The sequence below is a fragment of the Cryptomeria japonica genome, chromosome 8 (genome assembly GCF_030272615.1).
Source record: "Cryptomeria japonica chromosome 8, Sugi_1.0, whole genome shotgun sequence".
Taxonomy (NCBI): domain Eukaryota; kingdom Viridiplantae; phylum Streptophyta; class Pinopsida; order Cupressales; family Cupressaceae; genus Cryptomeria; species Cryptomeria japonica.
Window position 1 is genome coordinate 170,529,981 of NC_081412.1, and position 12,660 is coordinate 170,542,640.

The 12,660-nt window shown below is 36.2% G+C and overlaps 1 protein-coding gene across 4 annotated transcripts in view; it reads right to left on the reverse strand.

The window, feature by feature from the left end:
- Nucleotides 1-12,660, reverse strand: part of LOC131050621 (uncharacterized) — a 73,992-nt gene that overhangs the window by 51,746 nt on the left and 9,586 nt on the right. For all 4 annotated transcript variants that reach the window (XM_057984815.2, XM_057984816.2, XM_057984814.2 and 1 more), the window contains exons 5-6: nt 1,447-1,506; nt 1,111-1,218 (exon numbers count right to left, since the gene is read on the reverse strand). In XM_057984815.2, coding sequence (XP_057840798.1) covers nt 1,111-1,218; nt 1,447-1,506 — 168 coding nt within the window. The remainder of the gene's footprint in view (nt 1-1,110; nt 1,219-1,446; nt 1,507-12,660) is intronic.

The following is a 12,660-nucleotide window of genomic DNA, read 5'->3' on the forward strand; positions in this document are numbered from 1 at the left end:
CAAAACAATTGTACCACTTCTTGTGTATAGCAAGGAGGGAGGAATTACTATAACTATTCTTAACTCGTAGCATTCATTGTAGCATGCTTTGAACATCATAAAAGTTGTAGTTGTTGGAGTTTCAGCAAAAACTTATACACAGATAGATCTCACAAATGAGGGATAAACTTTTGTGGAACCAAAAGCTCCATTGAGAAGGGGAGTATAATCCATAATGGACTGTGAATAAAACAATTTAATGAAGAAATCACTTTCAGAGAGCAACAAGACACAGTCTAGAAATCTCCAAGAAATTTCTGACAGAAAAGGGTGACTCTGTGCAACAGAGTCTAGAATGAGTTTGCAACTGAAATGGTATTCAAGATAAATCCACGGTAATGAACCCTGATGTATAAAACCAAATATGAAATGAAAAGGCAAATTTCCAACTCCCAAGGAAATTCTTGTAGAGCTCAGGAAAATATTTTGGCACAATCAACTCTAAAAGTAGTAATGTATATTTTTTATAGAGAAAAATGAAAAGAAATCATATAAATTGAAAACAGAATTCCAGAATCATAATTTGTGCATATAAGCTTCTGCAAAAAATTGCTGTATGCGGCAAATGGGGAAAGGGGCTGATTGCATCCATAGCTGAATGAAGCAAGGACAAGATTGCATCCATATCCTTCAGCATGCTTGTTGTATTTGCCAAATTTATTTATTCATTACAGTAATAGCGCAGCTGCCACTAACAAAGCCATTTTTCCCTTCTTTGGAGGGTTTCCACAGTAAATGTTTCATTCTCTCCATCTTTTCTTCCTCTCATTAATGTCATTTAATTTTTAATTAAGTACCAAAATACAAATTTCTTAACCTGAGATTTCTACGAGGAAGGGGTCAAAAATTACAGATTAATGCATGCAAAGCATGTAGTGTGTGTGCATGTTTGTGTGCGTGCACATGTGGTTGTATATGCACACAGTATGTGTGTGCGTGTGTGCGTGTGCACAAGTGCATGCATATGCCTGTGCACACACACACAAATGGAATACTCATTCAAGTATAACACACTCACATGGAATACAATCATTCAAGTAAAAAGTTCAAAAATATACATGTGCCATTTACCTTCTGAGTAGCTTTCTGGAAACACCATGCAGCTAATTCTAGATCCTTTTTCACACAGTCTCCACCTAAATGCATAGCACCAAGTACAAATAAAGCATCTGGCTGTAACTGCAAATTCAGAAACAGAATTGGACTGATTCCATGTGCTAGATTTAACTCAACCAAAGAGTAAAGCACATATTCAGTAAATATCACAATGCATATGGATAACATTTATTGAGACATTACAAATAATATATTTCTCACCTGCATCTCTCCAGATAATAATTAAGTACATAAAGGAATATTTTTCTTTTTGTGCCTCAAAACATTGTCATAAATTGTCAAAGTATGTACCTGATTGATAGCTTTATCCAAGTAGTAGACGGCCTGTCTGTCTTTAGTTATAGAGCTCTCCTGATCCTCAAACATATACACATATTAAGACAATAATACTTCAAATACTTACAAGATCATTCAACAGAGAACATAAATAAAGCAGAAATTAATGCCCCATGTATGCCGAATTCCAAATTTATTTTCACGTCTTTATGGAGACTAGTAAGCAATCTTAGTATGACAGTTAAAAATGTTAAGAACAGAAATGATATTTAGCAAACACCATACAATGTCATGATCAGTAAGAACCACCAAAGCTCCTTTGATTTTGTTAGCATAATGTATTGTTTCTTTAATGGTCATCTAGTTGTCTAGTTTGCTTAGGTAGTTTCTATTTCTAGTTTCAGTTTACGATTGTTTCTTTTAGAAATGTCGTCTTTGTAAATCTATATAAGGAGACTTCATCTCCATTGTTTAATACAACAACATCATTGAATATTTTAATAATATGGTATCAGATTGTCATCGTTCTACTAACCAAGAGAAAAAAACAGAGAAGGCTGCCCCCTTCTTCTTAGAACGCTCTACGACAAGACCCTGCCACTGACCCTCCCAGAATCTACAGAACTTCTGGATATCACCACAAATCATCCAACCTGACGTTGGATAACAAAGGTATCACTCCCTGTAGTCAGAGACATTGAGATGAAGATGAAACTGAAACCACAATTTTGATGAAAAATCGACAAACCCTCAACAAAAATTTGCAGATGAGTACAATGCCTCAAATCAAACTGCAAGAAGCCACAACTTTTGAGGAAAATATCGCCAAACCCAGGCTTCCTCATGAGTCTTCCCTTAACAACATGAGTGGGAGACCTATTAAGGAGATAGACTGTAGTAAACATTGCTTCTGCCCAATAATTCTTAGGAACATTATTGTGTTCTAGCATAGACCTAGCCATTTCTATAATGGTGCGGTTGCGACGTTCTACAACGTCTTTTTGTTGAGGGGTGTATGGTGTGGTTGCGACGTTCTACAATGTCTTTTTGTTGAGGGGTGTATGGTGTGGTTAACTGACGTTTTATGCCATGTGTATCACAGAAAGTGGAGAAAGCAGTAGAACAAAACTCCCCCCCATTATCACACCTAAGAGTAATAATGGAACAACCAAACTCTTTTTCTACTAAGGTCTTAAATTTCTGAAATACAGGCAACACATCTGATTTCTGTTTAAGAAAGTACACCCACATCTTACAACTGAAATCATCAACAAAAAGTAAGAAATACCTGCACCTAGTAACAGAAGGAGTATTCATGGGACCACATACATCAACGTGGACCAACTGTAGTACCTTAGATGCTCGCCATGAGTCACCATCCTTAAACGATGTCCTGTGCTGCTTCCCAGCCTCACAAACTTCACAAACTCGTTGATTCTGAGTTTGAATTTCAGGTAGGCCATGTACTAAATCTTCCCGAACAAGCTAGGCAAGGTAATGAATGTTCAGGTGACCATATCGTTGATGCCATAGACTGGTGATAGAGGAGGATTTAGCTGCGAAAGCATGCTCAAGAGAATCACTCGTATCCACAAGTCGGTAAAGACCATGATCCTTAATGCCAATAGCTATAGTAGTGTGTGTCGCACGATCAACAATCGAACACTTATGTGCACTGAAGATGACATCAAGCTAAGGAGAATGCCGCATAATCTAACCACTGAGAGAAGGTTTAGTTCCATGCCAGGAACGTGTTATACAAAGGAATATGAGATTCCTCCCACTAGACTGTATCTGAACATTGCCCTTGCCGACAACGGTATACTATTCACCTCCTTCAAAAATAACTGAATCCGTATAAGGAGAAAATTCTATAAACCAATCACGCCTGTGAGTGAAATGTCGAGAAGCACCAGAATCTATCTACCAAGCAAAAGATTTCACATGGTCTGCAAATCTTTTAGCCATAAAGGCGTAAAAGGCAGACTCTTTCTGCTCTATGTGCTTAGCGACATTGGCTTTAGGCTGAGACCCCCCCTTGCTACCGTTGTTCGGAAGCTATCCAATTGTGACAATCCTTGATCATATGGCCATATTTGTGACAATAATTGCACTGAACCTTCTTCTTCAAACCTTCCCTAGACTGGCTGGAGCCCTTCTGCTAAGAGGACTAAGATCACTGAGCTTTGCCTTTAACCTTGTGAAAGGATTTGGCTGCAAATGCTTTGTCTGAGGAGGACGAAGTGGCACCACTACCAAACTGTTGTTTCCAAGGATCCTAATACAGAAGTTTAGTGCACAACTCTGGAAATTTCAGATCAACATTTGTAGACGTAATGTTGAGTCTCTATAAAGTGCTCGTAGGATTTTGGTAGACTTTTCAAGGTGATTACCACCATATCCTCTTCCTCCATTTTCCGACCAATAGCTTCGAGTTGACCTCCAATGTCTTGATCTTCCTGAGATGCTCCTGTAAGGACATGCGTTCATGCATGATGATGGAGAACAACTAGATCTTCAGGAAGAACACTCAGCTTTTGTTGGATGTCTCATGCAACTCCTCCAGATGCTTCCAAATGTCTAAGGCTGATTTGCCAGAAGTAATCTGAGGCAACTAGTCATCAGTGACAGAGAGCTTAAGAAGCATGATGGCTTCTCGATTGCGATCATCAAATTTGTCCTAATCTGATCCGACTGCGAAAAGGATGAGATTCTTTTCCCAAAACCAGATATCAAGGCAGCAACATTTGAAAATTGTCAGCATGCACTGCTTCCAGGTGTTACAATTTTTGCCATTAAAGCGTTGATTGGTTTCCAACATTAAGTTGGTCAATGACACCATTGTGCACGCTTCCCAATGCATGGAAAAACGAGAAATCTGAAACGGTGTAAATCTGAAACAAAGGCAGAATCAGGTACAGATTTCAGAAAATGTACGGATGGCATGAATTTCGAGTCAAATCCGTGAGCACAAAAACCAAGGCACAGAAAACAGTGCACCTAGAAAAATCTGACGACGACCCAGTTGAGGTCTTGAAAAACCCACAAGGAATTTGTAATCAAAATAATTTTTCGACTACAAATGAAGGGCAAAACCCTAGCCGAAGTTGTAGAAACCCTAGGTCGTTAAAAATAATGCAGGAAGCTGAAAAAAATCTCAAGTTTTATGAAGAAAAGATCAAAAGGGTTGAAAAACCCTAGTCGTCGCTGGAAGAAGACCCGGAAGGCACAAAAACAATTCAAAAAACACAAACGCCATCACTATAAAACCACATCGCAAAAAGAAATCACGAATTGAGGGCGTCGGAAAAAAAATATCTCAGAGAAACTTGAAGGAGCCATCGCGAAAATTGCAGAGAAAATCGCGAAAAAAAGCATGCAAACAAGTGATGTGTCGGGCAGAGAGCTTCGCGATTTTAAATCGCATCAACACAGAGGAGAATTCCCGCCGATGCAAGCAGACAACTTCCTGAAAACAAAACAACACCGTCACAAGTTTTTTAAAACCACGTAGAGGACGCGCAATGTACACGCACACGAAGAAGAAAACCCGACACAAAAATGGCTCGAAAAAAAATCGACGATGAAGAGATGCAATACGCCTTCAGAAAATGACCAGACACAGGTCAGAAATTCGCACCAAAAAATCTCAAGAGGGAATCGCATAAAGGGTTTTGAACAAGCCCGAAAATCTAAAAAAACTTTTGAAAAATTTGGAAAAAAATTTAAAAAATTTATTTCAGCTTTGATACAATATTACGAGATTAATTGCTAAAAACTGAATTGATTATTTACAAAATGATCAAACGATCATTAAATAATTTACAAGAAAATGATGTTTCTAAATAAGAAACAATCGTAGATAGAAAGAATCTAAAAATTACAATATTTACATTATTTTACATAATTGACCATTAATAAACAATAAAGAATATTATTCTAATACAATTCTCATTTCCCCCGATAAGAATATAGAAAAATTAATAATGGGACCACTAGTTGGGTCACCAAGTGCAGCAGTCAATAATTTATTTTCAAATAATATTTAAAATTGCAGATCATGAGTTGGTCATTAGGTGCACCAGTCAAAAAATTATAATAAAATAATAAGAAATCCCAGCATAAGGGGGAGCAGGTTCCATAAAACAGCGGTCATTTATGAGTTACAAGTTGAAATCCATGACAATTTGGGGGCTGTTTGGGCCGAATCTTTATATTATCAATTGCTATTTTGGGAGGAAAATGAGGTGTTGGAGTTTGTGCATTGTTCGTGCTATATATTGAGGAGCTTGCCAGCCTTTAAGATACCAAACATTTTTCATATATTTTCTACAAGTATTATTTTTGAGATTCTAGAAAGTATTTGTTGATGTTTTATAGCTTCGGTGGAGTAGTCTCATAAAATCATATGTATAAGTAATGCTGATTATTGTTGATATGAATATATACATATTAATATATGTAATAATAATAAGTGTTCTTATTATTATTATATATATGAATATTTATATATACATAGTTTATATTTATCATTGTTTATACAAAACCGAATATGAGCTCCATATCTATATAAGTATCGATTATATTGATCAAATGAAATGATCAATATAAATTGATTCTCCACATTAATAGTTCGATATCAATTTATCGCTGTGTATATCGACAATAGTCAATCTCCCTTCAAAAACGATTATGAGAATCGTTACTTACAGATAACAGCGATAACTAATGATTAGGAGAATCGTTAAATGCTAACAAACGATTAGAAGAATTGTTGTCTAACTGTAAACCGATAACACACGATTAGAGGAATCGTTGTCTAGCTGTCAACCGATAACAAACGATTAGGAGAATCGTTGTCTTGCATATCGGTTTATGACTTTCGGTATAGAGTCTATTCATCGACATGTCTCCACATACGTGGAGGCATGTCTATCCATTGACATGCCTATACCATAAGGTCTATATCATGATGCAGTTCGATTTTAATAGGCAAGTACAGTAATCGAAAGTGCAAGCCTTTAGATATCAATCTCCTTCATTCAGCAGACTCACAAATACGTTATGCATTAAGTTGTGTTCTCTTCACATGAGCAGCAACCTGCACTCAAGAGTTCATCGTCATATAGTTTAGTGAGAACCAAGTATTAGAAAATAAAAACTACTCACATATCTAATCAAATCCAAACTTTAACAGTATTTGTATATTGTTTATGTGAAATATTCCAACATATTTGAATAAAAAAAATTCAGTTTCAACCTATATGCAAATATTTTTATTGTTTTCATAATCTACTGCCAAATTATTTAGCTACAACCTAAATTGAAAAGATTCAAAAACATTTTTGTTTTCAAGAAACACTTGACAAGAGAGTGGAGAGTGGAGAGTGTTGGCAGTTGCAACTGGAGACTGCTAAGAGTCATTTCTCTCAAACCCTAACTTCTTTTAAGTAGCAATCAGCTACCACTACTAGCCTACAACATTTTGATGCCTTGAAGTTGACGATTTTTGTTTTTTTCTTGAAAAGAAACAATGCAACTCTAGTTCAGCACCTTGTAGGTAAGTTTTTTTTCCCTTTTTTTGCTTCAATGTTAGTTTCCCTCAAAGTTGTAATTAGTTTTGAAAAAGGAAAATATTTTAGTTTGCTCATTACTCAAAGTTAACAAAAAAAAATCAAAATGAGCAACAATGAGAAAAATGTGAATGAGGTGTGCAATAAAGAAGATGATGAAGTAAAGCAGTGGATTCCAAAAATCAAAACACAGCTACAACTCCTTTTGGAAGTGCAGCTCCAAAAGACTGTTTTGCATGCCCTTCATCCAAACTTCAAAAATATGCAAAAGGGCCTTTCAACCCAAAAAAAACCTTTCTTCAATTTGCACCAATTTGACCATAGTAAGGTTTAATATTCAGGGGGCAGCAAACATTGGTTGTGTCATGTTTGCAAAAGTAACTACCATGGGACTTATACCAAGGTTGAACATCATTTATTGAGTGAGCATGGCCATAAGGTTAGAGTTTGTGTAAGTATAGAATTGGATGAACAGGTTAAAATGCTAAAGTTGGTAGGGGGGAGTGAGGAAAAACATGCAGCTACTACTACTTAGAGTAGGAAGCGTTTATCTAAAACAATATAATCTATTGATGAACATTCCAATTTATCAGTTGGAGAGCATTGTGATAGAAGGAAGAGGACGGCCACTTCTACTATAGCCACAATTGAAAAAAATACAGTGATAGGGATAATGAATTTGCAAAAGTGTGAGCAAGCCAATGATTCAGTGGCAAAGTTTTTATATGCCCATGCCATCCCTTTTCATTTGGCAAGGTTGATTTATTTCAAGAACATGTTGAAAGATGGAATAGCAGTTGGATCCTCTTATGCTCCTCTTGGAGAACATAGATCATGTACCTCCCTCCTTGACAAACAATATTTAAAGGTGAACATTATAATGAAGGAGATGAGACAAACATGGATTAGGACTGGTTTTTCCATTGCGTAGATAATTCATACGGAGCCGGCGGATTGGTTAGACCTGCTTCTTAAATGTCAGCCCACGGAGAAGAGCTGGCAGAGCAGATGCATTGACAGAGAAGAAAGAGAGAGTTTCATGGGCCTGACCTTTATTCCATAAGCTTTCCATAGACCATAGACCAATTCGGATCCAGTGCCATATCCACCACCAGAAGAATAGGCAGTTGTAGCATTGTCAGTTGGCAGATTGAGAGCCCTAATGGATGGGTGGATTGATATTCAACATAAACCACTAAGTAATATTATTGTTACATGTCCAGCTGGTACATACTTTCTTATAGCCATCAATTGCTGTTACAAGTTTGCCCTTTTGAAGGAGGTCATAGAGGAGGTTGAGTCATCTAATGTTGTGCAAATTGTGACAAATTTAGCTTATGTTTGTAAGTCGGTTGGATTGATTGTTGAGAGTGCTTACAACCGTATTTTTTGGACTACATGTTGTGTGCATGCTTTGAATAATACCTTGAAAGACATTGGCAAAATAGAATGAGTAAAGATAGTTGTGCATGAATCTAGAGAAATACAAATGTTCGTATACAAACATTAAAATTGACTTGCATTATTCTAATCTTATTCAAAGAAAGGATTCCTCAAACTAGTTGAGATTAGATATGCTAGCTATTTTATTCTATTGGAGAGGATGATAGAGGTGCAAGATGATATACATTCCATTATGGCTTGTCAAGAGTGGAAAAACTGCGATGCCCCCAACTCAAGTAATGAGACTTAATAATGCATTGGCTGTCCTTTCCTTGGATTACTCAAGAGGAAGAGGACGTAGAGCATTATTGGGTAGGTGTTAGAGTCTTTGGCTTGCATTCTATTATTAAAGTAATAATGTAATACTTCTATAATGGTCATTTTGTTAGTCAAGTTTATGATATTTCCTTTTCGTCTTTCGTTTCTATTTTAGAAACTTTGTTTGTAATTTCTCTATATAAGGAGCCTTCATCTCCTTTGTTATATAACAAATTATCATTTCATTTATTCTATTTGTAAGTTGTGGGCATGTCTTTTATGCAACTTAAGTGATTTTAAGTTGTGCTCACGTCTTTTTATGCAACTTAAGTGACTCAGCCTAAAGATTTAAGTTTTCCTCTTTTTTAAGTATAATGACTTAAGAGACGTGTACTTTAAGTGATTTTAATAAACATGTGCCAAAAAGGTCAAGAGGGCGTGGGATTTCAAGGAGCCTATTGGTTCATTTTTAGAGGTTTTATTTGGAGCATTGGATTGAGTTTGCAATGGATCGATGACTGAGATTAAATCATTCTTTTGGGAGTCATCATATAACATTTTAGGGTTCTCTTGGAGCTCATAATGTTATTAGTCTTTTCTCTTTAACTGTTGCAATCTTTGGCTTAAGATTTGAAACCCTTGAGTATCCCTGGTTTTGAAGAGACATATGAGCTCCCCCTAGTCAAAAGGGTGTATTTTGGTGGAAGGGCTTTGATCTGTGATGCCCTCGCACAGCATTTTCAGAGCTGCAATTATTAATCAAGTTTGAAGGCCATTTTGGGAGGTGAGATTCAGAGCATCAGAATCAGATTTAGGACAATCTACAGCAAAGTGTCTTCATGTTTCTGAACATCATTGAAGCTTACAACAAAAGGACAAGTGGGACAGACCTGGCGCTGGTTTTCTGGGGTTTAGCAAGTGCAGCTAGGGTTTTGAAGACAATTCTGGGGTATTTGTGTCTAAATATGCATATCCTTGTTCATATTCATCTCAGAAACATGAGAAAAAATCAATTTAAATCAACTCTGGAAATTTTGGGCATATTTAAAGTGTTTTTCATTAGCTTTTTATACAAAGAAATCTTCAGAAGATTAGCAGAAAAGCAGATCAAAAATTGAAGTTTGTTGATGGATATCTTATTTGCAAATAAAAATTCAGAATTTTTTGTTACATTATTTAGGGAATATTGTTGTTTTTCCTTTATCCCTATTTGGGGATATTATATGGGCTCCATTAAATACAAAAGAAGGTGAGAAACAAGGTGCTTAATGAGACTTGGTGGTCCAATATTGAGTAAGAAATGTTTACATAATATGTTTCTAACTTTCTACTTTGCTTTTTCATTAAATTATTAGTATTACTAGTGTTAAATTGCTTATATCTTACAATTTTTAAATGTTGTTTGCAGATATATTTGCTCTATCTCTTAGCCTTGAAGTGTCATGTCTCCGCCAAAGGCTACCAATCACAGGATCATAGTTGCCCATTTCTAGCAACTAGGCATTTAAAAATAAGTGCCAAATAAATACTAAAAAGTAGTGCTAGCAATATTTAGAGAGCACTAACCAGCCAAAAAAAATATTTAGAGAGCACTAGCAAAAAAATTAATTAAAATTAAATTATGTTTTCAAGTCCAGTGATGGTGCTAAAAGGTTGTGACTCTTTCCAAAAGATAATATGTGGAAGATCATTCCATGAGAAAAAAGGCATCAATTGGATGATGATATAAAGAGACTTTGCAGGTAAGTAATTACAGCCAAACAGGACGTAAACCTTCCAAGGAAAAAATCAAGAGATTTAAGTACAAAAATCAGTAATTTCTCCATCAAGTTATTGGACGAAAACCCATAACTTGTCTAGTTATCAAGGACAAACATTTAAGGAAATAGATGCAAATTGGAAGAAGAAACATAGCAAAAAATCAAGATGAGATTGTTTTCAATATATTTGAATATTATAATTAAATTCATGTTTTTGATTTAAGTTATATTTATGAATATAAATGCAATTATCATTTTGGAATTAAAAATATTATTTTTAGGCAAAAATAAGAAACGTTCTAGAAAGGGGCATTACATGGAGATATTTATGAGACTTTTGATAGCATGCTTGATCAAATGAAGCAAGCAATTCATGACAAGGATCCTCAATTACAATTCTATGAGCAGCATATCAGGCCTATTGTCACAAAGTGGTGGAACACAATGAAAACCCCTCTTCATATGGCTGCTTGTGCTCTTAATCCAAAGTGGTACGCACCTAGACCTTGCCAAATGCTTCCTTCTAAGATGATGAGGTAATGGAGGGGCTTATGAGAACCCTTCGTAAAATGTACAGCATTGAGAAGGCAGCCATACTTCAAGAGCAATGGCTTTAGTTTCTCAATCTTCATGGTCCTACATTCAGCAAACCAAAGGCTAAGATGGATAGGGCCACTATTGCACAAAAAGGCCCCATTGGATGATATAAATTTCATAGGAAGGACACATCAAATTTGAAACAAATTGTTATTCATTTACTATTACAGATTGCTAGTTCCTCTGGTGTAGAGAGGAACTGGTCCACATATTGAAGAGCACACAATTATATTGAGGGGGGGATGAATCAATATATCAAAAAACTTTTTGTTTTCAAAACTTGATTAGATGCAATAGCAATACTGCAAAAAACTTAACCAACCACACATGCAAGATCTAGCAAGTAGGAACACAAAATAACACACGATTTACGTAGAAACCCTTGCAGGAGAAAACTAGGGAAAAATATTGCTTTTGTATTGAAAACTTTTTACATATTTTGTAGGCACCAACCCATGGGAGACACCAATCTCCTCTAGATGATTTTGTAGGCACCAATCCACTAGAGACACCAATCCCCACAACTAAACACCAACTCAGTAAGAGACACCAATCTCTTTAAGAACGAGGCACCAACCTCCAAAAGAATAAAGTTATAAGTGATGGATCTTCTTCTTGAATCAGATCTACTCCTTCACAAATCTGCTCAACAAGCTTCTTGAAAACTGCTCATAAACTTCGATACTTTTTGCTCATAATGTCTGCAATAGTTCACTTCAAAATCTGCTCATAATCTTTGATTCTTTGTGCTTACAAGATCTCCAAAAATCTGCTCATAAAGTCTTAAACGGTCTGCATTGATTCGCTTCAAAATCTGGTTATCATTCTTGATATTTTCTGCTCACAAGGTCAGCAAAAGTCTGCTCATATCTGAAACAAAACTGTTCAAAAGTCTGAAATCATCTGCTGCTCATAAACTTTAAAAATCTGATCCTTAGATCTGCTCAAATCTGCCTTAGATAATGTAAAGTGGAAAATTGGACCCTAGTGGTTCCCCACCTAGGAGAGAGAAAGGAAACCACTAGGATGATTTTCACTTGGGAAATACTTTACACTCAAAAGAGGGGCTTGAATACACTAGATCCAAATCCAAGGAGAATAAGGATGTGAATACCAAGTGGATTGCAAGGGTTGGAATTGATTTACCCTATTTTGTAAATGGAAGGGTTGACTTGTTGACTATGTAGAAAAGAGAGACAAAATGGATGAAATAAGGAGCTACCAGTTCAGGATTGTGCTGTAACTTCGGATCTAAGATACTTAGACTGATACGGATCTGCCCTGTAAATTTGGAGAAAAGTCGTCGGGACCAAATTGAAAGTGTACTTGGTCCTCCAAAAAATCCGCGCACCGAAAACGGTTTTTCCGTCTTTACAAATGAAGTCCAAACCTGCAATTACAGTTGCGCACCTGCAACATACACACAGAAAAGAAGGGGAAAAGGGTTGTGGATAGGGGTTTGCCTCAGTCAAAACTCGATTGAGGAATCAACCTTGAAAGAAAGTTTTTGCAAATGCTTAAATGTAAATGATGGAAATGTATACCTTGTAGATCTGCAATTGATTGATGATAGTTGTTTTGCTTCTTGAATGTAATCA